Source organism: Balaenoptera musculus, chromosome 13 (assembly GCF_009873245.2).
Source record: "Balaenoptera musculus isolate JJ_BM4_2016_0621 chromosome 13, mBalMus1.pri.v3, whole genome shotgun sequence".
NCBI classification, from domain to species: Eukaryota; Metazoa; Chordata; class Mammalia; order Artiodactyla; family Balaenopteridae; genus Balaenoptera; species Balaenoptera musculus.
The window spans coordinates 64,254,200-64,280,951 of NC_045797.1; the positions used below are offsets into that span (position 1 = coordinate 64,254,200).

At 36.2% G+C, this 26,752-nt stretch overlaps 1 protein-coding gene across 5 annotated transcripts in view; it reads right to left on the reverse strand.

The window, feature by feature from the left end:
• TTC27 (tetratricopeptide repeat domain 27) overlaps positions 1-26,752 on the reverse strand; it is a 178,198-nt gene that overhangs the window by 115,446 nt on the left and 36,000 nt on the right. For all 5 annotated transcript variants that reach the window (XM_036873865.1, XM_036873864.1, XM_036873869.1 and 2 more), the window contains exons 6-9: positions 21,071-21,235; positions 18,994-19,127; positions 12,049-12,161; positions 7,687-7,753 (exon numbers count right to left, since the gene is read on the reverse strand). In XM_036873865.1, the coding sequence (XP_036729760.1) occupies positions 7,687-7,753; positions 12,049-12,161; positions 18,994-19,127; positions 21,071-21,235 (479 nt within the window). The remainder of the gene's footprint in view (positions 1-7,686; positions 7,754-12,048; positions 12,162-18,993; positions 19,128-21,070; positions 21,236-26,752) is intronic.

Here is a 26,752-nt window from a genome sequence, read left to right on the forward strand (position 1 = left end):
TTCAACCCAAAATAAGGATGGTTATCTAGCAATGAGGCAATGATGGACTTTGCTCATTTTCTGTATAGATTTGTGCCAGAGGTCTTTCAACTTTTTATTTTCAAATTTATTTCCTCCTTCAGAAAAGTTTCGAGAATAATACAAAGAATTCCCATACACCCTTCACCCAAGTGTTAACATTTTGCCACACAACCAATAGTTTGATCTGCAGGCCCAATACAGATTCTACTAAAGATGGCATTTACAGATTTAAAATAATTAAATTCTACTAATTAACTACTTTTATGTCCATTAACACAAGAAGTTACCTGAAATCATGTATTAGTACCTCACTTTATTTTACTGTATACACAAGTTTCCTGCCCTGTGCACTCCTAAGGTTTACATTCATCCTAACTATCTTTCTGCTTGATGTTTCTGTTGACTCTCAATCATGAGAGGGAAAAAATTCAATAAACATTTTAATATCGACAACCTGTGTTGGATGCTAAGGGTCAAAGGGACCCCCAACTGAAGATCTATACAGTATATCCATCCACTCAATTTTAGGGTTTCTTTTGAACACAAGTTTCCAAAAATATTTGGGTAAAACTAGCTTGATTTTGCCTTGAAAAAGAAGTAAGCTTCATATTGAATGTGAAAACTGAGCAATTTCCCATTGGGAATTTGTTCTTCTCCTTCTACATTCTTTCCATTTAACACTTCAGGTAGGTTGAGTATTTCTGTTGTACTTCAGAAATTGATGATAAGGACTAATCTACAAGGAAACCGAAATCTACTTTGACAAACTAATCCATCTTAAATATTACAACTCTAAATAACATACACGCATTTTCCCTTTTAGTTATTCTTAGTGACTTTACTGAAGTATATGATAGATACAATAAAATAAACCCATATTTAGTATAGTGTTTGATCTGTTTCGACAAATGTATACACCACAAACATCAAGATATACAAAATTTCTATCAGCCACAAAAATTCCCTTGTTCCTTGCACCTCTTTGCAATCAATCTGTGATCTATTTTCTGTGATTATGATTTAGTTTTGCCTATTCTAGAACTCTAATGAAATGGAATCATACAATCTGGCTTCTTTAACTCAAAATCATGTTTTTCAGATTTCATCCACATTGTTGCATGTATCAATACTTCATTTCCTTTTATTGCTGAGTATTATTTCTTTAGATGGATATACTGCAATTTATCATTTACTTGTTGATGGACATTTGCACTGTTTCCAGTTTTAAGCTATTATGGATTAAACAGCTATGAACATTTGTGTAAGTCTTTGTGGAGCCACATACTTTCATTTCACATAGACAAATACCTAGAGGTGGAACTGATGATTAACTGTATGAGAAAATGCCAAACTGTGTTCCAAAGTGGTTGTGCCATTTTATGTCACATTACATTTACAGTGTATGAGAATTCCAACTACTCTGTATGGTAATATACCTTTTAAGTGGTGTATAGTGGTATATTGTTGTGGTTTTAATTTGCATTTTCCCAATGACTAGTGATATTAACAATCTTTCATTCTCTTAATGGTCATTCATATAACCTAATGTCATCAGGTAGTTTATTTTGTTTTTTTTGTATTTTGTCCATAGTTTGTAATTTTTATCTGCAGAGAGATGGGTCCAAAGAGCTTACTTGGCCATCACAGAAGCTAAAGTATTCCAAATAAATTTTAGAATCATCTTGTCAATTTCTGCAAAAAAAAAAAAAAAAAAAAAGAGAAGGGGGGCGACCTGGATTCCGACTGCTACTGGATTTAAATTGTAGCTCAATTTTGGGAGAACTGTCAATTCAACAATATTAAGCCTTCCAATCCATGAACATGGTAAGTCTCTCCATTTATTCAGATCTTCAATTTCTTAAAGCAATATTTGCCATTTTCAGTGTACGGGTCTTACACTTTAGTCAAATTCATCACTAAACATTTGGTGTTTTTATGCTATTGTAAGTAGTTTTAAAATTACTTTCCCAATTATTCACTGCTAGTATATATAAACATAACTGACTTTTTTATATTGACCTTGTATTCTCAGACCTTGCTTATTAGTTCCAGTAGCTTTCATGTCTATTCTTTATAGAGTTTCCCTATGTAAAGAATTGTGCTGTCTACGCAAAATGATAATCTTATAACTTCCTTTCCAATCTGCACTCCCTTTGTATCTTCTTAATGTCTTATTGCACTAGCTGGGATTTCCAGTTCAATGGAATAGAAGTGCCATTTTCCTGATCTTAGAGGAAAAACTAGTTTTTCATCAATAATGATTTTAACTCTGATTTTTCATAGATACCCTTTATCAGGTTGATATTCTCTTCTATTCATAGTTTACTAAGTTTTTATAATGAAAGGATGCTGAATTTTTTCAAATGCTAAAATAAATAAATATAATGAGATAATCATTCAGTTTTTCTCCTTTACTACATTAATAAAATGAATTGCAATGACTGTTTCATGTTAAACCAACTTTGCATTCCTGAGATAAACACTATTTGGTCATAACTTACTATCCTTTTTATATACTGCTGTTTCATATATTTATTTTGCCCCAGATTTGTGGTTGTTTACAATGAGAGTTCAAATGCAGTACCAGTTACTCCAACATGGCTAGAAATAAACCCACAAATAAGCATTAACCTTAAGCCATGGTTAACTGTGAAGAAAGAAGTCTAGCAGTTACCAAAGTAGATGATGGTAAGAAAAGAGCCATGTAAGATCCCACAAATCCTATTACTCATTATTCTTTCTCCATCTGTTCTTGAAATAAGATATATACAAGTAACCTAGTTCAACTCCAATCAAAAAAAAAATATTTTTTAAGCCTCTGTTTAATAACAGTTAACCCACAAACTGAAACAAAACATACCCATCTCCTGCTTCTTTAAAAGTTACCAAGTTATGACCCAGATATAGCTACAAGGCTCATGATCCGAATGCCTGTTAAATTAAAATGCATGAGTAACATCTGGGGAGACAAGTATTCAAACCAGAAAGAAAATCAAAATCCTGGGTTATCCTGCTTAATATAGACATGTCAACATGTAATGCGAGGACAAAGTATCAGAAGTATCATGACTGGGTTTCCCTGGTGGCGCAGTGGTTGAGAATCTGCCTGCTAATGCAGGGGACACGGGTTTGAGCCCTGGTCTGGGAAGATCCCACATGCCGCGGAGCAACTAGGCCCATGAGCCACAACTACTGAGCCTGCGCGTCTGGAGCCTGTGCTCCGCAACAAGAGAGGTTGCAATAGTGAGAGGCCCGCGCACCGCGATGAAGAGTGGCCCCCGCTTGCCACAACTGGAGAGAGCCCTCGCACAGAAACGAAGACCCAACACAGCCATAAATAAAATAAATAATAAAAATAAGTAAAGAAGTATCATGACTATCTCACAGTTATATTGCCTATCTTAAAAAATTAAAATTAAGAAATAAGTATGCCCTAGAAGAAAAAAAGGTATCATTTTTCTCTTCAAAAATGGTTAACAAACTATTTTAATTCCATAGTTAAGTATTTATTAAATAGCCTTAAAATTAATAGCAGAAAGAGAAAATACGTACAATATAATGTGTAACTTTCAAAGGTCTTTTTCCATTTTTCATTTACTGAGACCTTGGGGCTTCAGGCAGACAGTCAGAAGGCAGGCTGCCAGTACCAATTCACACTTAAGCAGAACTTCTGCCAATGAAAACTGAAACACCTGTATGAATTAAGTAAATTGTTCCCATTTTCAACAATGAAAGGAAATTAAAGGCATTACTGAATGTCACTGACTTGGCTCATCTGAAAGGAAATAACGTAGACAACACAGCTAATTTTAAATTATCAAGCCGATACAACATAAATGGCTCTCTAGAACAATGTGGGTTATTTTTACTATGACTCATTCAGTTTTCCTGAAATGTGAGGAAAGAATATCTCAGGAAGAGCATTACATAATAACAATGTTAAAAAGGTAAAGTATTTTTCTTAGGAAAATCTTCTGCCATTGCTGAATTAAAACTTTTTCCCAACATATCTCACATATATTTCAACATGCTACACCAACCTGGAAACACTGGCAAAAATTCTTCCAAAAAAGAGATTTCACCATTATTTTAGTAAACTTTAGGATAGCACATGAAAACTGAACAAAATTCAGGACCAAAAAGCCATTCATTTGTTCAGTAAGTATATATCAAATGTTCAATAATTGTGATTCCTGTCCCTCCAAGTGCTCACAATACTCTAGTAGGGGACTGAGATTTCTACGGGACTTGCTCTTCTATCAACAGAGGAAGACACCTCACAGTCTCAAGAGTTCACAACTCCAGACCCCGGCCACCACGCCACAGCCAGAGCATGGAAACGGATGCTCAGGAAGGAAGAAGATGCTGCTTCTTTCCTCTCTACTCCCTTCTCTTCCACATCTACAGCCAATTCCAAACCGGCCTTATCCACTTAGGAAGTCCTATTCCTTGAAAACTGTAGCGTGCTCCTACAAACCAGCAACCAGATAAGCTGACTCATTCCTGAATGCTATGGGGGCACCAGGCTCTATCTACCCACTCTGAAGTATTTTCACATACATTCTGTAATTTGATCCTCAAAACAAGTTTTCAGTGCCGAGGGAGGGACACATCACTCCTTCCCTCATTTTACTGAAGAGGAAGATGCAACAAGTGGTTATCCTAAGCATACACTAGGTAGTACAGTGGGTGGTAGTACTACCTATATGATGGAACTAAGTGGAGCGATGCAGCACCTTTGCTGCAGGACAGAAATACATCCTGTTTCTGCTTCTAGTGTACTTCATTCGTTCCCACATTTTGCACACTTTTCTTGAGCAACAACTGTGAGTAAAGCATTGAAGCACTGCAGTAGGCCTTGTAGAAGACCCAGAGAAGAACAGAGACCAGTGCCTAAAACTGGAAGTTTATAGTCTTATGGGGAAGACAAGACATACACATAAATAATTACAATACTGTAAGCCCAAATATGATCCTTGTTGAAAGAGAGTTCAGAAGCAGGGTAGCACTTAAAAGTGGTCCCTCTTGCCTCAAACACCCTTCTGGAGTTATATAGGATATAAATAAAGGATATTTATGTACAGGACATACAGTTATATAGGATATAAATTTTAGTGAAATTCTTCATTGAAACCAGGGGCCACATCTAATTCACCTTATTACCCACTTCAGAATCATGCACAAAGAAGGGATAAGAGGAAGGACTGAATGACAAAAGGAAGAGCTGATTTGGGTCTTTCTGGTGTATTCCGTATGCTTCCTTTGGGATAAGAAACGGAATGGGTGGTGCACAGCCCAAAGTATGCTTGGGGCTCCTCAAAGCCCTCCTCACTATAAGTTCCTTGCCTTACTTCTTACCAATTAAACATTTACTTGGCATTAACAAACAAACTTGGCATTAACAAACAAATCTCTTTAGAAGAGTTAGGCCTGGCACTATAAAGCACTGTCACTGAACAGCTTTCCTCAAAAAAGAGATCAGTCCTCAGGTCAGTGCTGACCTCCTCCAGTGCTGGAGGAGGAGAGCAGAAAAATTATGTATTATAAAGCCCTGGGGGGAAAGTATGAAACCTGAGTTTACGACCTTCATTGCAAGTTAGGAGGGATGAGTTACCTACCATCACAGGTTACCAGAGTTAATTACTTCAGAAGTACCTCACTGTATAGAGGAACAAGAACAGGAAAAGAAGAAAGAAAGAAAGAGAGAAAGAGAAAAGAATCAGAAAAGAAATAAGAAAAGGTTAAAGAAAAGAATACACCCCACCCACAAAAAGCACTAAAAAACAAATTTAACTGCTTGAATGTAAAGAGAGTGTTTTAATGTCATTTCAGGATAACTGTGGAGAATCTGTATCCCACAATAATCCGTTTATGAAGCCAAACCCAGGAAGGCGTTACTGCTGACCACTGTCCCCATGAGAGGACAGCAGGAACACTTCCTATCATATGCTGCATCCTGTTTAGCTCAGTCATCAGAAGAAACACAAGCATCCTGGTCATCATTTATCATCTAGATACTAGGTGACTGTCCCCATCCAGCTCTGTACTTCCCTACACTGACTCAAGCTCCCCATCATTCCAGACCCTCCATGTCCTTTCCTGTGCCTCACATCAGGAAGACCCATGTTCAACATCACCTTCCCATTGAGATCTTCCCCCACCTTCTTGTCTAAAACAGCCATCCCCAACCTATTCTTATCACCTTATACTGTTTTTTATTTACACTGAGCACTTCTATTAAATATCTATTTCTTTTTTTGTCTACTGTGTTATTTCCCTCACAAGAGTGTAAACTGATGTAAACTCCAAGAGGGAAAAGACTGTTTACTGCTGTATCTCCAATAACCAGCACAATGCCTGGTAGATATTAAGTATTCAATCGATATTAGCTGAATGAATAAATGGGAGGTACGTAACAATTTTTTAAATATATCTTTTAAAAAATGTTTAACACTTTACTTGTCAAATTCCCTATAGCATATGTAATGACTAATTAGGGACATTCTACATAGTTACCTAAACACACATATGCTATAAAGAAAAACAGCAGATTTCTAAGAATACTGAAGTGAGAAAATAAAACAGGCACCCAGAGGACTCAGAAGATTAACATCCAACCAGTTCCAGAACTGTATGTAGAAAATAGTAACTTGCAAAATTTATTTTACAGTACAAAGTAAGCTAGCTTTCCTTTCTACCAGATAAAAGTGCTTTATTTTTGCCTTATCTGAAAAATAACAAAGAAAACACCAGAATTCTAACTTGATCCCTAACTATGATAATAAAAATGCCTTTGAAAAAATGATGTATCTTAAGCAACTTGTGTTCATTAAAGACGTGTGTATCTTCTTCTTATCCATAAAGCTAAAAAGATACTGACTGACCTCTTGCTCTGTGACTTTCCTCTTCTAGAAAAGCCTTCTTTGATCTTGAATCCTCAAACATCTATTACTCTATCTTTCCTTTTCACTGCCATTCTGCTGTAACTGTGGTCTTCATCTATCAACTTTATTTTCTTACACCCCATTCCCTCCTTAATTCTCTGTAGTGAGGTGACTACCCAGCTATTCCACTGAAACCGTCATAGAGATAAGCAACGCAAAACATCAAAGCCTCAGCCTTTCCTCCAGACTGCTCTCCACTGCTGAACGCTGACAAGTACCCCTGGCTCTTGACACTGCCTCAGCCTCCAAAACCCATTCCCTCTGCTGGTTCTCCTCCTCGCTCTCTGAAGTCCTCTTTCTCATCACATCCGTGTCGCATCACCTTCAATCTGAGACGAAAGAGTTGCACACTATACTGGCTTTGGAGTGAAGGTTCAAACTCCTGCTCTGTCACTTCATTTATTCATCCAACAAGTATTTATTGAGCACCTATTATGTGTGAGATACTGGACTAGGCCCTGGGATCAAACAAAGAACAGGAAATATTTGGTCACCGCCCTCAAATCTAAGCAAGTGAAAAGAAAAATGCTTATGTCTAAATCAGCAGCAAGATATATGCAGCTTGGAAACTAAAATGATAAGCTTTTTTCCCCTCAATTTCCTTAGGTGGCAGTGTTTCATCATGAGCAATCTGAGGCAAGAATATACCAGAGGCAAAATAATTTACAAGGAAAAAAAGAAAAAAAAAAAAAGAAATGGAAAGGAAAAAGACATTACTCACTGATGTAAATGCCAGCAGCTCCTCTTCAGTTAACTTATGCACTGGGTTATTCTTTTGGAGATTTGTGCTTTACATTGAAAACAAAAAAAAGCAAATTAATTCCAGAATGCATGTCATAATGAATGAAATATAATTTTTAAAAGGCAAATAAACTATATTTACATATTTGAAAGCACATATTTTAATATTACTGCATTATTTAGAAATGTAGAGATGAGTGTGCCAAAGATAAGTACAAAAAGTAGTAAAATGCTGAGAAATGAAATGTGGTTGGTGTACAAAATATCAACACAATTTCTTTTATAAGAAAAAAATGAAATCCAATCTGTGTCACTCCACAAAGAAAATGAAAAGAATTAATATAGCAACAACTCCTATTTATCAAACTCATACAAAAAAAAATTTAGTATCACCATGAGACAGGCAAAAATTAAGAAGCTGTCAAAGAGGCAGAACAATGGGAATTCTTAGATCCTGCTGATCCAAGTATGATTTGATTGGATAGTTTTGGAAAACAATTTTGCACTATCTTGTAAAGTGAACATTCATATATCCTAAACTCAGTAATTCCAGCCTAGGTATAGAGCTCAGAGAAATTCTTCAACAGGTGTACCAGGAATCATACACACGAATATCCATAGTAATACTGTGTGTAATAGAAAAATCTGTTAACAATCCAGATGTCCAAAAAAGAAACCAATAAATTGTAAAATATTCACCCAATGGAATGTTATACGGCAAAGTAAATTTCAGCTATGTATGACAACATGGATGAGTCATAGAAAGACACTAGTGAGAGAAAAAAGCAAATCACAGAAGACTATATATAGTAAGACAGCGCTTTTATAAAATTCAAAAACAAACAAAATGAAGCAACTGACTTAGAGGTATAAAAGATGTGAATAAATATATTTTTTGAAAAGGCAAGAAAATGACAAAGACAAAATTCAGGACAGTGACTACCTTTTAAAGAGAGGCAGGAAGATGAGACGGGAAAGAAGCACACGGACTGAGCAAGTGGTATTTGCAATCTTCTAGTTCTTAAATTGGGTGGTGGGTTCAGTTTATTATTATATTATATAACATATTTATATATAACATAAGTTATTTTGTATGCATATATTACTTGTATTAAGAATGAAAAGAAAATACCACCTCACAAAATAGTACCACTTCCTCATAATTTCCAATACTGCTGGAGGATTTTTATAATGAGCATAAAATGTTTACATAATAATTGTTAAATGAACATATTGTTGATAAAAAAATAAATGAATGTAAGGAAGGAATTATAAAATCATTTTATGTTGTACACCTGAAATTAATACAATGTTATGTCTCAAATTTACCTCATTTGAAAACACACACACACACACAATACACACATACATACACAGACATTTCTAGTTTGATTGCACAAAGGAATTATGTATCAGTTGGCAAGATGATCCAAATAACCCCTAAGGTCCTTTCAGTTCTAATACTATGACTCTGATAAGTGAACAAAAACAAAAGTCATTCTAAAATAAGAACCTCAACCAAAATGGATGAACATTCATCCCTCACATACAAAATTCCAATCCTAACTTCACTGCATAAAGTATATAGATAAAGTTGAAATGCTACAGGCTCATTACAAGCAATTATGATACAGTAACTGAATCAGGCCACCACTCTTCACCGTAACTTACTAACTTAGGCTTAGAATATATTACTCTGCTATCTGAAAATCAGACTATTAATTCAAAAGCAATTACCCTCCTCACTCCAGTTGTCTGAATTACTGAAGGATTGCTGTACTTTAAGCAATTTCTCCCACAGTTACTTTACATAAAAGCAATCAGGTACATTGATGTATGAGACACGTGGCCTCCAGGTAAAATCAAATTCAAGCAGGAGGCCAGTGAAGGGAAGGAGTTGAAGAAAAGGAGCATGAAGCTAGCCCCACAGTTTGGTCAATCCACCATCTATATGAATTCCCCCTGTGTCTCCTTTCCAAAGAACCCAGCCCACCACAATGTCCAAGTCACCTCTTCACAAGGGTTAATGGTCACGGAGGTCACGCAGAGATCAGACAGTATAATAAAATCACGACCCCCACATGCAAATCATCAATTCATGGATGTTCCAACCCAGGGGTTTATAAAGTGCATCAGATGCCCTAAGATTCAGAATATAATCAAGTAGTTTCTACCAAACAATGAAGATTTAAATTGCCCATGAAATCCGTTCAGCACTTTTTAATTGTTCTATATATTGAGATTCTACCAAGATCATATTTGGGGGAAAAAAAGTATTTGAAGACAAGCATTTTCTTGGTTTTTCAGTCCTCTCTCAACTGTGAAGTCTAACTCAATAAAGCTAAAGCACAACTGAGAGAAGCCTGGGAATATATATATTTGGTTTGATTTAGTTTCCTGCTGAGTTGACAATTATGAGTTTGCCAAAATAATCTTTTAAGAAATAGCATAAAGGAAAACTCAGAATTTGGGTCCGTAAATCCTGGATTCAAGCCCTAAATGCTGTACTGTAATTCTGAGTGAGTCATTTTGCCATTTAAAACCTGATTTCCCACCTGAAAAATGGAGAAAAACAACAACCTCTAGGACTGTTAGAACATTAATGAGGGATAGTGTGAAAGTACATGGTATAATTCCTAGCACATAACATTGCTTGTAAATGATTGCTGTTTATATTATTTATACACTAAGTATCGTTATGAATTGAACAAATAATTCTTTGGCAGTAAGCATAAATTCTGTCACTGGAATGAAATAATGTGATAAGACAACTGATTTGGATTAGAAACAGAACTCTACATGTGTGATTCTTTTTAATCAAACAAAAGGGGACTGTAGAACTGAATTTAACTTTTGTACAAGTGAAAACCTACTGTTAGTGTAAAGGAGATAAAATGCCATGAGGTGAACACAGAAAGATAAGTTCTACTGAGCTAAAAGACAAATTTTTTTATAAATGCTCCTTTTATTAAACTGCCTATTACTAATTTAACCAGTCTCAATATTATAACTTTGTGAAATATCCTATTTTGAACATTACTAAATCTCCAGATGAGAAACGGGATATTTATATAATCTAAAAGACCATATTAATAACAAAAGTTAAAAAAGAATAACTTTACATTGGAGAAGCCTGGCAGACCCCACTTTAATCATGTGATCAAACTTAACATGGCCAGTAGAGGAACAAATCAAAATGGTTTTCTACCTGCTGGGATGCAATAAGAATCACAAAACCTCCATTTTCTGATACCCCTGATAATGATACAAAATGTGAAACTAATCCTTTTTTTTTTTTTTTTTTAATCAGACAAATTCAAACTGAGAGTAAGCCTACAGAATAACTGGCTTATAAATTTCAGGTGTCAAGATCATGAAAGTCAAGCAAAAATGAAGAACTATTCCAGATTGATAGAAACTAAAGGGACATGACAACTAAATGTAACACATATGTTCTAGACTGGATTCTGTGCTATAAAGGAGATTATTGGGACAACTGGCAAAACTTGAATGGGGTCTGAGTAGGAAGTGATAGTAAAGTATGAATGTTAATTTCCTGATTTTGATAGCTGTATTATGGCTATGCACAAAAACTCCCTTGTTTGTTGAAAACACACACTAAAGTATTTACGGGTGATAGAATATCATGTCGGAAAATTATTCTCAAAAAAGTTATTTCCAATGCCTTGCCCTTGCAACTTTTTTCCAAATTTGAAATTATTTCAAAATAGAAAAATAAAATAAAATGAAAAACTATTTCTACCACACATAAGGTTCGACTGTATTAAAAAAAAATTCTAGGGACTTTCCTAGAGGTCTAGTGGTTAAGACTTCGCCTTCCAATGCAGGGGGTGCAGGTGTGATCCCTGATCGGGAAGCTAAGATCCCACATGCCTCAGGGCCAAAAAAACAAAACATAAAACTGAAGAAATATTGTTAACAAATTTGATAAAGACTTTAAAAATGGTCCACATCAAAAAATCTTTAAAAAATAAAATAAAATAAAAAATAATTCCATACTCTGAACGTAAATATCCTCAAAGGTCAAAACAGTCACCTATCCTAAATACTTCATTAAGAGTCTATTCCTAGCCAAGGTTAACCAAAGAAATTTTGTTTATGAAGAAAAGAGAAGGATAAGTATACCAGCTTACAGGAGATTCCTGAGATTCCTCATCTCTAACCCTTTAATTGGTTGCCCAACTATTCTTCATCTTCATAAGCCATGACAAGATTCTCTATTCATCCACAACTCTGGGGACCTGCTTGAACAAAGATTTCCCCAACACAAGAGAACCAATACGCTAGAAGTTCAAGGTAGCCAAGTAAGTCATTAACTCACCAGATTCCAAGGATAACAGCAAGCTCTTCAGCACATAGGTCAGGCATCTGAAACTGTTCACAATCTGCTAACTTTATCTCATTTAGAACAGTATCATCATTGAGCTCAATATTCTGGTGGAATACAAAAGAAACTCCTTAGAACAAAAATTAATTCTGATTCATTCAACAGACTATACACAACAGATTGCTGGGGGGATAACATCTTCTTGTTCAAGATTTTACAATGTCTATATATGGTCAATAGGCTGCTTCTTGTGAAACACATATTTGGGGACAATTTACTGTGCAGAAATGGAGGACACGCATCTATACCTCCGGATGCACTGACAACATCAATAACAGGGAATGACTGCTATTGTTGATTAAGCCTAGTACGCAAAAGCCCCTCAGGATTCAAAACCAGATCTTTCTACTCTGATTCTAAATTATAATCTAAAACGTCAACGGCCAGCTCTGTTTCTCAATAGGATTTAGAATAGGCAAAACAATTTGAGAAAGGAATAAAACCTGAAGACTTAGAGAACTTGGTAGAGTACTTGATTTCAGAATTACTACAAAGCCAAAACAGTGTTGTACTAGCATGAAGACAGACATATAGATGAAAGGAATAAAGTCCAAAATTTTAGACCCACGTTACATGGTCAATTGATTTTCAAAGGTGTCTAGGTGAGTCAAACAAAGGAAAGTTTTTTCAATAAGTGATGTTAGAACAACTGTATATCCATTTGGGAAAAAATGACCCTCTGTCCTGATCTCATACCATACACAAAAATTAAATCAAAATTAATCACAGACCTTACTATAGAAGCTAATACTAAAAAACTTCTAGGAAAAAAATCATAGGAGAAAAGCTTTGCCACTTTGGGGTAGGCAGACAGTCCTTAATTAGGACACAAAAAACTCGAACCATCAAAGAAAAACTTAATAAACTGGACTTCAGCAAATTAAAACTTCTGCTCTTTGAAAACATTGTTAAGAAAATGAAAAGTTAAGCTACAGACTCAGAGAACATATTCACAAAACAAATATCTGAAAAAAGGCTTGTATTCAGAATATGGAATTACAACTTAAGAAGAAGAAGATAAACAACGCAACATAAAAATGGACAAAAGATTTGTACAGACACTTCACAAAAGAATGGGCAGTAAACACATAAAAAGATCCTCAACAGTAGTCAAAAGGGAAATACTAATTAAAATCAGAATGAACTACTAGTACACACACATTATAATAGATAAAATTTAAAAGACTAACAATACTAATTGTTGACAAGGATCTGGAACAATTAGAACTTTCATACATTGCTGGTAGAAATGTAAAATGGTACAACCATAGAAAACAGTTTGCTAGTTTCTTACAATAAACATATTTACCATATGAGCTATCAACTCCACTCCTATGTAGTTACCTATGAGAAACAAAAACACATGTCCACCCAAAAACATGTGTGTGTGTGTGTGTGTGTATATATATATATATATATATATATAAATTAAAAAGTGTTCATAGCAGTTTTATCTGTAATAACCCTAAACTGGAAACAACCCAAATGTCTGTGTCTGTCAACAGGTAAACAGATTAAAAAGAAAAATTATGCTATATGCATTTAATGAAATTCTAATCAGAAATAAAAAGGAAGTACAGACACATGCAACTACACAGATATATCTCAACTGCTGAGCAAAAGAGGCCAGATACAAAAGAGTACATACTGTAGGATTCCAGTCACATGAAATTCTAGAAAAGGCAAACTACCTGTAGCCACAGAAAGCAGATCAATGATTGTTTAGGGCCAGAGAGGGTGGGGAATTAACTGCAAAGGGGCAGGATGGAACTTTCTAGGGTAATGAAATGTATCTTGACTGTAATGGTTGTGTGTATATATTTTTCAAATCTCAGCAAACTGTACAATTAAAAGTTTTCTGTGTATAAGTTTTATCTCAATAAAATGGATTTTTTTAAAAATTAATCATCAAAAAATAGTAAAATCACGATGAGAAACCACTACACACAACTCACTAGAATAGCAAAAAAAATTTTACCAAGCACTGGCAAGGATGTAGAGCAACTGGTGCTCTCATATACTGATGGTGGGAATGTGAAATAGTACAACCACTTTGGAAAACATTTGGGCAGTTTCCCAAATTGAAAATACACTTACCACACAACCTAGCCATTCCATTCCTCGGCATTTATCCCTGAGAATTAAAAACATACGTTCACACAAAGACTTGCCCATGAATGTTCCAAGCAGCTTTATTCATAATAGCCAAAAACTAAAAATTGCTCGATTGTCTACCAAGAGGTGAATGGATAAACACACTGTGGCTTATCCATACAATGAAATAACTCAGCAATAAACAGGAGCTAACTATTGGTATCAAAATATAGATGAATCTCAAAACATTATGCTAAGTGAAAGAAACCAGACACAGAAGAGTCATACTATATGATTCCATTTGTTTGAGATTCTAGGAAAAAACAGCTCTAATCTGTGACAGAAAGCAGACCAGTTGGAGGGAAAGTGATTGACTGCAAAGGAGTATGGGTGGACTTTTTGGCCTAATGGAAATGGTTCTGTATTTTGATTACAGTGGTGGTTACATGGGTCTACCTATTTGTCAAAACTCATCAAACTGGATACTTAAAATAGGTGCATTTTATTTTATGTAAATTATTCCTCAATAAACCTGATTTAAATTTTTTTCTAATTCAATAGAAGTAGCTAAAGCTAGGAAGACTTTAAACTGTAGGCCTAGCTCTATCTATAAGGTTTCGAGAAAAGAGAAAAGAGTACAACCTCCAACCACTGCTGACAGGAGAAACACACAACTTTAGGCGGCTACTCAGGCTCCACTGAAAAAGTGCCTCTTCCTCCCTGACCTGCACAACTTCAAAAGGCAGAGCTGGCAGGTGCACAGCGCACCCTGGTGGCCAACCATTTTCAATACAAGCCTTTCATATTCTTTTTTAAAAAGCTACTTATGTAATTCTAAATTTTCTAACAGCTACACTTTAAAAAGTAAAACAAAAAAAAAATTAAGTGATTTAACCTAATACATCAAAAATATTATCCTTGTAACATGTACCAACAGAAAATTATTAATTAGATACTATACACTTTTTCATACACAGCTTATGAAATCTAGTACATCTTTTACACTTCAGCACATCTAAGTTTGGACCAACCAACTTTCAAGTGATTAATAATCATATGTGGCTACCACATTGGACAGTGCAGCTCTAGAGTATCCAAAACTCTCACCTTTTCACATCCAGATAGGGTTGTATCAACCTGCTTATTAATATCCAATGTTTGTGGAGTACCTTTATAGATCTAATATGATCCCTTAAAAAAAGTGTGATGTGGGGACTTCCCTGGTGGTCCAGTGGTTAAGAATCCGCCGTCCAATGCAGGGTTCAATCTCTGTCTGGGGAACTAAGATCCCACATGCCGCGGGGCAACTAAGCCCGCGTGCCACAACGAGAGAGAAGCCCGCGCACTGCAACCAACAGCCCACGTGCCACAACTAAGACCCCACATGCTGCAACTAAGACCTGTCGCAGCTGAATAAATAAATAAATATTAAAAAAAAAAAGTGTGATGTGGGGAAAAACAAATGAGGAGGCTAAAAATACAATAACTTTCCCAGGTTCTCAACCTCGGCTAGACAATAAAGATGTGACAGGGATCCAAGTCTCCACCTCCCACAGCCAGGACTCCTTCCCCTCCGGCCCCCACAGAAGACCTGAGACAGGTCAGCCTTAACAACAAGGCATTATTTATTACTCTTCAGCTACAAACAGGTGATCAAAATAGTTTCAATCTTCATTCAAGATACTCTACGTTCCTATTCAGCTCTTTTCGAAATTAAAACTGGTTGGCTGCACTACCTACTTGCCTATGTGTTCTACAAGCCACAAATTTAAAATACTGTTCTGCTTTAGTCCCACTCCAACCTCATAACATTCTACTGAATCAAAAATTTAGCTACAGCCTTTCAGACCTCCTAGTCAAGTGATGCTTATGATACTGTTTTTGCTCACCTATCATTAATTTGTTTCTTCCTTTAATGCTGCCCTTGCTATGTAATAAACGTTATATCTAGATAAGCTAAAGCTTGAAACTGCAAGAGTGTGGACTTTTGGACAGACTGTTTTTGCACATAACCTTGTACAATCCTGCAACAGAGGCCAGTCACATAAGGCACAGATCTGGATTGTCCTGTATTATTGCATTTTTCTTGTTCTGAATATCCTTGACATTACAGCTGACAAAAATGAAAACTGATACTGCAGATCTGTTTTCTGAAACCTTTAAAGCTAAAATCACATGCAAGAACTGACTTTGCAACTACTAATATTGACACCCTTTCGATCTGTATGAAAGCGGGTTGTGTAGAAGCAGCAAATCAATGGGTGCCGTTTTATCTTTAGTTAAACACCATCCTTGTGTATTCATTTACACCATCTTATATGTGACACACTGCTGTACAATGTGTAATTCTGTGATCTTTATTTCCCTTTGTATTCATTTTAAGCATCTTTATAAATTGCTGTATTGTGGTTAATGTAAAAAAAAGAGAAAAAGAAATTAGCACGTAATTTATCTCCAATTCATGGGACACACCATATTCAGCATTTAATGTATATTTCTTATCAGTGATGCTGATCACGTATGTGTTTGTGTTTTCTGTGAATATACAATTTTAATTTATTCTCCCTCCTCACACCGTGCCCCCATGATTGAATAATAAAGAACAGAGACTGCGCCTTTGATTTGCACATTGGGGTTGCTCATAACTGTTGGCTTATTAAAGCCTGAAGTCCAATAGCTTCAGGCTATGTAATTCCCCATTAATAACAGATTAAAAATCTAGCAAGGTCCAAAGGGAAACACTATGTTCCTCACTGGCAATAAAATTACTGTATTTCCTCAATTCTAAGATATACATCTTCACATTGTAACATTTCTAATCACGATGTATTTTATAATCACTATAATTGGTATAATAGTGTTCCTTTTTTCCTGAAGAGTTTGGTTATTAAACAGATGGTGTATTTTATAATTTAATGGTATCTGAATAAGGAAATATGATACATAACTAATTAAACAAGCAAGTCTATCTTCCATCCATGAGTAAAAAGCTGTTTCTATCTAATCCATACCTACATCACATAATTTGTACTTTCCACCTTTAAGTGGTAATTAATGAAGATCATAAAATTATCAGAATGCATTTTATTTCAAATATGAAAGAATAAATTCTGTATTAAATTGTACATCATTTTTATACATTCCTCATAAGAGTCATCGCATCCTATCTATAATCATAGGAGACAATTTTCAATACGAGAACTCCACATTAATAAACAAACAAACAAACAACAATGGATTACTGAATTAAATGCTTAGATTGCGGAATTAAATCTCTTTTCACTGATGCTGTGCTATGGCCTAAAAACCAGGCTTATGATACTTAATCTAAGACTCAGGGAGGGACTTGGGTTACATCAAATCGCTGAAGGAGGAGGGTCTGGTATATACAAGGAGGAAATGGAGGACGGAAGCAGGTATCAACACAGTTCCCTGACCAGCATCAACACAGCAGTACAAATACTTGTTCAGCTGTGGCTCTACCTACGTCAGGAGATACAGGCTGTCCCCTGTGCAGTCTCATCCCTGAGTTTCTCCATCTTTTCCTTCTCCTCTTAGAATCAGTAACTGTCCCCACCCTGAAGTTACCACAAAAGCAAACAGAGAACCTGGAGCAAGCCCAGGAGGTAAGTAAGATCGCATCCAAGGCCTTCCTCAGGACTCCTTACTGCTGCCACTCTTTCCCATCTCCCTAGTCCCTACCCTTGGCATTATTTTCAGTACACAACAGAATTTTAGTGTTCAATGCACCAAGTAAATTTGTTTGCAGGCTCTGGAATGAAAAGTAGCAAAACAGGGGCTTCAAGGACGGTAACATCAACCAAAGAACAAGGAAAAATGTTGGTTTGGGGTCTCTGGGATAAGAAAATGTAAATGCTAATGGCATCCATGGAAGCAGATGGAAAGACCTATTGAGCAGGTAAACTGACTAAAAGCTATAAATTTAAGCTACAAAAGAATGTATTAGCCAAGTCAAGAAAACATACTGGGGCTTCCCTGGTGGTGCAGCCGCTGAGAATCTGCCTGCCAATGCAGGGGACACGGGTTCGAGCCCTGGTCTGGGAAGATCCCACATGCCGCGGAGCAACTAGGCCCGTGAGCCACAACTACTGAGCCTGCGCGTCCGGAGCTTGTGCTCTGCAACAAGAGAGGCCGCGACAGTGAGAGGCCCGTGCACTGCGATGAGGAGTGGCCTCCGCTTGCCGCAACTGGAGAAAGCCCTCGCACAGAAACGAAAACCCAACATGGCCAAATAAATAAATAAATAAATAAATAAATAAATAAATAAATAAAAAGAAAACATACTAAGGCAGAAACCAGCCCAGTAATGACATAGTAACTAAGGACAGATCAGAAAACTGGTAAAAAGGAATTCTGATCATCTGTTTACATATTTAGAAGAAACCCAAGAAATTTCAAGGCTCTTAATATTTGCAAATATCAACAGAAGGCAAAAAATATGGTAGCCACTGGAAAAATTAGTCTCTACTCAGTCTGCTTTTTGGACTTTTTTCAAGGGCAGTAATACATAACTAACTGCATTACTAATTCATACTTACTGTAGTCTAGGAAAAAAACAACATTTTATCTCTATTTAAGGGTAAAAATGGCTTAAAAAAATGGGTCCTGTTATGTCTTGTTTTTTAAAAACATCCAGCCACCTTGTAAAAGCTCAAGAAGGGTCAAAAGAAGCCTCTTCCCACCCCATCCAGTGTTTCTACAAAACTCACCTATGGAAACTGTTAGACTTGGATGCTAATTTAAATAACTTACAATCCTACTTACCTTGGTTAAATATTCCTGAGGAGTGGGTGCTGGAGTGAATTCGTAATTTGAAAACACAGCTCCTTCCCTTCTTACATCTAAAATAAGTTGGGCCACGTAATTTTCCTGGAACCATGTCCTTTTTCCCAAAGCACCTGAAAAAATATATATTAAATTATATGTATCAACTTGTCAATCAGACATACAGTACAATCTTAAAGAGAAGTATTTTCAGAGTGCTTTAGAGCTTATGAGGTATTTTCTCCATTTCAAATAAGAGAAACCTGAGGCCCAAAGATGACTTTAAAATGACTTTTTATAAAATTATAAAGCCAGTAAGTTATAAGGCCAGAACTCAAACCCAGGATTTCTGCCACTAGTTTCCACATACTTACTTTTTCACTAAACTACCTCCCTCCTCAAAAAAGGTAACTCATTAGGTGTCATAGGGAGAAGAAATACTATCCTCTCCATACAACAGATGAAAAAATGGAAGTTCTGAAGTGCAGTCATTTGCTCAAGATCACAGGGTTTTCAGTATCAGAGCCAGGGCTTAAAGCCAGGGTCTTCAGGTTCTAAATCCCACAGTCTTTCTATTACACTATCTGGCTCCACGTAAGACCAAATTTTTTTTTCATTTTGTATCTGAAATAACTTGCTGCAGAACAGCTCTAAGAGAAGCAAAAGCTCTGACATCTCTTCTCTGGCAAGAGTCAGATTACAAAGACCCTTGATTACAAAGACCAGTCTAAGAAGTCTGGATTTTATCCTGTGATGAGTCTGGCTCTACTTTATACAACAACCATTTAAACACGTTATACTAAAAATAGCTATTGAGATGGTCTAACACAGCTTACTTTTTTATAGTAAGGCTAGAGCTGAAAAGAAAAAAGTAATAATCTGATTCTCATTTTATATTCGTGAGCACATTTGTATTTTTAAGTTCTTCAGTCTTAACTTGGAAAAAAAATATGAAGAACTAGGTAGTAAATACACCAACAGCTAAAGCTGACTATACTGAGTACCATGATACTAATTTTTTAAATAATCCAAAAAAAAAGTCTCCTAGTACCGAAATATTTAAAAACAAAATCTCTGAAACTAACCTCACAACTTATATTACATATATCTCAAATACAAGACTCCAACTTACACTTGGCCATTGTCACAAAGTTATAAGTCGGATATTTAATAATTCTCCCCAAACAATGTAATAAAAGGTGGTTAAGATCCCAGACTAGGCCACAAAGTCACATTTACCTCATAATATATCTGAAGGATTTTATTGACAGGACTACCTCAATAAGCACAGAGCTTGGCGACTAAGAATGGGCCTTAGAGATAATGTAGACCAAGCCTAGGCAGGACAAATAGTTTCAATCATTTCAACATTCACAGATTGTTGTTTCAACATTCACAGAGCCCAGGTTCAACAGGTATAAATGGTGTGACCCACTGATGATGTCTGACTTTCATGAATGTCTTCAATATAGAATGCCAATTACCAATGTGAGACTAGGGACAGGGCAATACATTAAGAGAAAATAATGTTTCTTATTTGGTACTCAGAAAAAAACACAGAGATCTTGGGAAAAATTCTGTAATTTATTTGTTCTTCCAACAAATGTTTATTGAGTGCCTACTGTATGCCAGACAGTGTTCTAAGGCAATGAAGAAACATCTAAACAAAACAGTCAAAAATTTCTGTTCTTAAGAAATACAAGAAAGGCAGGATGGAAGCCGCAGGGGGGTATTTACCAGAAAGGGCAAACTAAATTTGGGAATCAGGAGGGGCCTTGGGAAGCCCACATGCACAGCCAAATACACAAAGTTCATTTGTGCACTGCCCGGCTGCCATATATTACTGACATGTCTAAGTAGACATGGGCATCTGCAGGAATAAAGAAAGTATATGATTTCAACTTTGTTCTAAAACTATGAATTTTTTAAATAAAATCTTTAAAATCTATTTTTGTAAAGCAAACAAGAGGACACAGATAATAAAATACAACCATACAATACAGCCAAACTGCCAATTATATATTAGTTTATCATAAAAATAAATCAATTATCCACAAAACGTAAAAAAAAATCTTACCTGTCAAATCAATTTGTAATCTGCAGATGTCTTTAGCAATATTGAACTGATCTTTTGCTTTTTTATATTCATAATAATATAAAAATATATATGCACATTCCAGATGGAACTGAACAGCCAAATATCGACCTGAATCATCTACAAACAGACCCTCTAGTTTCATCACTGTAAGACAAAAGATGAAACATTTAAAAGTATGATGAGAATAAAAATATATTCATAAGTAAAACATTGAGTCCATAATATATGAAGTATATATATTACATAGTTCCTGCTCTTAAAGAATTTCAAATCTGGAAGATGAGGGACACATATAATAATAGTTTACAGTAAGCATTCTCTGAGCACTTACACGTTCCAAGCTTGAAGCTAAGGACATTATATACATTATCTCCTTTATTCCACACAATCCTAGGAGATATGATTCATAACCCTGCTCTTTCTTATTTTAGAATACTTGTCTTAATCGTACAATAAAAAAATATGACAACACAAGGTGATGATACAATATACCAAGTGAATCTGCAAACAGTTAAACAATATGAAAATCTAATGAACAGATCAGATAACAGACAGTTTTCCACACAAAGAATGTAGAATTTCTCCCTTAAAAGAAGAAACAGATATATATCCATACAGAGCTAAGACAATATGAGTATCAAGTAGAAAATGAATAAGTATTGGCTTAGCAGTCATATTCTCCTTTATTTCTCTAAACACCTGAGATGAAAATATAGAAGAATAAGAGCCTAATAACATGATATCTGAAATAAGATGATTTTCAAAATTAATTATATATAATAAAGGGGCTAGTTGGCATACACCAAGGGAGTTTCCAGCAGGTCACCTCATCCATCCCTCTACAATATCCCTGAAAAACTATCCTTCACAAATGTTCCCGGGAACAGGATCAGCATTTCACAAAACAGTTTACATGAATGAAAGTATAATGAATGAATAGAAAACACACTTAGAATGTCTAAAAATTGAGAATCAGTCTTCTATAATTCAAGCTGATAGGGAAGTGATATTGACCGATGCCTACTCTGCTCAGCACTAGGTATTTTACATGTTGTGTTAATTCTCACAATGATGTCTTTAGGGTTGACATTAACCCCACTGAACTCATTAGAAAACTGAGCTTAGATCGCTTACTGACTGGTCACCTCACCTGTTAAATGACAAAGCCAGAATTTGAATCCAAACCTGTTGGGAAAACGGGAGGAGGGAGTTGGCAGAAGAAGGACAAAGGTGTAGAGATGATGTTACAAAACCTAATCTACTTTCTCACCAAGTAATCTGACAGAAACCTACAGCTAAGAAACAGACATCCTTTGTCTTACCATGAACTGAAAATAAAATGAGCCTGAAAAATAAAGTGTTTTCCTATATACTGTCAGTCCTTTAAAGAGATTCTTAACTCAAATAAAGAGACTAAATCAAGATGTATATGTCTTAGGACTTCCTTGGTGGCACAGTGGTTAAGAATCCACCTGCCAATGTAGGGGACACGGGTTCAAGCCCTGGTCTGGGAAGATCCCACATGCCGTGGAGCAACGAAGCCCGTGTGCCACAACTACTGAGCCCGCATGCCACAACTACTGAAGCTTGCGTGCCTAGAGCCCATGCTCCGCAACAAGAGAAGCCACCGCAATGAGAAGCCCGCGCACCACAACAAAGAGTAGACCCCGCTCACCACAACTAGAGAAAGCCCACGTGCAGCAACGAAGACCTAATGCAGCCATAAATTAATTAATTAATTAATTAATTTTTTTAAAAAAAGATGTACATGTCTTACTTCAAAAGGCAGACAGGCATCCAAACACAAACTTCTCACTGTGAAAATCCTTCAACAGATTTCCTCCATGCAAACCAAACTCAAGAAAAGGTGGATCTGATGATACTCAATGCTGTTAGTGAGTGCTTTTTCTTTTTAAACTTTCTCTTCTTTTGTCTGCCCATTATTCCTGAGTGTCTAGCCACTACTCTCAGAAATATAACCTTCTATGATCTTAGCACAATTCACAAGTGAAACAATTTCACCTAATTGTCAATGACAGTAATCTTCTCTAAAGGTTCTGGATGCAAACTGTATTAAGGGATGTTGAGCTTGCCTAAGGTTTTTCAAAATCCTCTCTCAAATATCACAAAACGGCCATTTCTGCACTTCATTAGGCTTGTTATGTTGTGATCACTCACAAAGGTCTAGGGAAGACCATCAAATCTAAACTGTCCTAATAACACGTAAGTCACATAAATGCCCAAAGCAAGATGTGTATATCTATCATCCCTCCTACCTACCCACTTACCTACTTGTAGATATGTGTGTGTGTGTGTGTGTGTGTGTGTGTGTATACACAAACACATATTAGTACAACTGGTTCTGATCTTGTACTTCTGTGCTTTTTCTGCATTTCTTATGTGTTCAGGGGTCAAAGACTGTTAGAAAAGTAGGATAGATACTAACTTTTTTAAGAATTAGTTTAATCTTTAATTCCAACAGCATGACCAATTACTCTCCCAATAAAAATATCTTTAAGAAACTGGATTTTAAATTTTTAATGTATTTTTGTGTTAACGATTGTGTTGGGAACAAAATGACTGCTGAGAACAAAATAAGGAATCATTAAAAGACAAAAACTAAATGAAAACTGCAACCTTAGGAATTAAGCGCACAGTCTGCCATATTCTGCCCTGAAGCTACCTACCAAACCTTTAGGGACCTTAGGATTCCACTCTGATGGCTGCAAGGAGCACCAAAGACAAAAGATCAGAACTGAACCTACCCAAAGTAGGCAATCTAGCCAGAGATCTCCATTTAAAGCTGAGCCCCAAAGAACTGTGTCTTCAATGGAAGTTAAAAAGGACTAGGTCTGCCACGCAGAAGAGGTCAAAAAGGAAAATGGCAGTGGGCAAAGGGGAAAACATTTATCCCAAGAATTCATAACCATAAGCCAGCTTTCACACAGATTTGTGGACAAAATTCAGTACAAAAAAAAAAACAAAAAACCCCACAAAAACAAACAAAACCCTACCCCTCAAGCCAAGAATTTAGGTCCCCAGAGAAGTAGCACAAAGAAAAATCCTCTTTTACAGGAATGCAACTTCAACCAGGATTCAATGAATTCCCACAGATAAATTTCCAAGGAACACGAGCTCATAGAAAACAACAACAACCACCAAAAAACAGAACATTAGCAGAAACAGCAAAAGGTAGAAACACACCTTCAAAGCCTTCAGAGGCTGAAATTGCGAGATACCCATACATGAAATATTCAATAGGTTTCAAAAAATAAAAGGCTAGAAAATATGAACAAGGAAAAAGAAACTATAGAAATCTACCAGGCAAATCAGAAAAGAAACCGAAAACAGTTTAGAAAAAAGACTTTAATTAAAATTAAAAATTAAATGGACATACCAGAGAACTAGAAGATAGATCTAAATAAAATTATTCAGGAGGCAACATAGGGAAACAAAGAGATAGAAAATAAAAGAATTAAAGAATGTTGAGGATGCAGATGAGAAGTTCTAATGCGTCTGAAGATCTAGAAGGAGAAAATAGACAATGAAGAAGAGACGATATTTGAAGAGATAATGGCTAAGCATTTCCAGAGATGTGGAAAGAAACTAAATCCCAGAATCAGGAAGCCCACTAAATCCCTAACAAGATAAAGAAAAATCCACACCTAGTCCAGTAACAGTCAAACTAAAGAATGCCAAATACAAAATCAAGATCTTAAGAACAGCAAAAGGAAAAAAGCACACAAACGAAGAATAGTTGGACCAACGACTGATTTCTCAATGCCAACAGTGGAATCAAAAGAAAACAGATTAATATCTTCATGGTACTGAGAGAAAATAACTATGAACCTAGAATCCTTTAGCCAACAATTCAAGGAGAGTGAAATAATGATATTTCCAAGTAAAAAGCAGCAGTGTATCACCAAGATATGTTTGCTAAAACTGAACTGCTAAATTACTTTAAATAACTTTTAGTATACAAAAACATAACTTTTAAGAATAAATTTATTTATTTATTTATTTTTGGCTGCGTTGGGTCTTCGTTGCTGCACGTGGGCTTTCTCTAGTTGCAGCAAGTGGGGGCTACTCTTCATTGCAGTGCACAGGCTTCTCATTGGCATGGCTTCTCTTGTTGTGGAGCACAGGCTCTAGGTGCGCAGGCTTCAGTAGTTGTGGCATGCGGGCTCAGTAGTTGTGGCTCACGGGCTCTAGAACGCAGGCTCAGTAGTTGTGGCGCACAAGCTTAGTTGCTCCGCGGCATGTGGGATCTTCCTGGACCAGGGCTTGAACCCGTGTCCCCTGCATTGGCAGGAGGATTCTTAACCACTGCACCACTAGGGAAGTCCCCCAAAACATAACTTTTATTACCTCCATACCTCCCCTAAGTAGAGAAAAATGAGAAAACATTGCCCAAAGACAGACAGGAAAAAGCCAAGGACCATAACCCAACACTGCAGTTGCAGACTTCAAAAAACAGTACATCTTTGGAGTGTGGAAAGGAAGAAGGCCAAGTCTCTTTATGAACAAATGTGAAGGAACGTTGAGAATTTTATCTATTTTTAAAGCTTCTGATTTAGAGTAAAAGTTGAAAGCTGCTGGAAGTACTGTATCTGCTTCAGCAGAGATACTTTCCAATGTTAATTAAGCTACTGATGAAGACATAAAACTTAGAAGAGTAAAGAGCAATGAAAAGGTAGAGAATTGGTGTTTCCCCAAAAGCAACCCCGTCATCCTAGTGACAACATTCTCATGAGAAGCTGAATCTCATGGATATTAACTAGACAAGCATGTATAGGATTATCTAATTTCTTAAATATACAGCATAACCATCAACAAAACTGATCAAATATGCCCTAGCTAAAGCCATTTAACTGATTCCCATTGCTCTTAGGATAAAAACAAAATTCCTAAACATGCCCTATCATGTCCTATACAGTCCTGGACCTCCATCTCCCACACTGTCCTCTCTCTGCTTCAACCACAATGACCTTAGACCATCTCGCTCATGCCACAGAGCCTTTATGGTTCACATAAGCTCTTCTTTCTGGCATCAAAGTTTGCCAAGTCAGACATTTATCGACTACCCTGTCATCCATTTATAAGATACGCTTATCTTAGCCTATTATACATCCAAAATCCCTTATCTGCAACGATGAAATTTTTAAAAATCCCTGCAAACCTAAAGTGTTTTTGCAATTTGTTTTTGGGGAAAAGATCTGAACTGACCTCATTTGGCAGCAAAATTGGGCATGAATGGACAGGTAGAACTAGCCCTCCGGAAGATAACAAAGGGTAGGGAAAAGTAAGAGTGCAAATTGTAATAGACGAGGAATAGAAGCTTTTGCCACTTAGGGGAACCTGGGGCTCCTGTTTGCCTCAGCTAATTTGTAAAGTCTACCTTCGAGGATCCCAACACAGCAGAAGATTGGACATAGTCCAGAGGTCTCACGTCTATCAAAAGAAGACAGGTGAATAAACTATGAAACACCAACGTACTAGAATACTAGACAGCTGTAAAAAGGAATGATCTTCAAAATACATTACAGAAATAAAGTCCCAAACAGCAATGTGTGTGTGTGTGTGTATACGTGTGTATATACATAAAATATATTTTATGTTATATATATATATATATATAAAATATTTTGTGTAACATGAAGG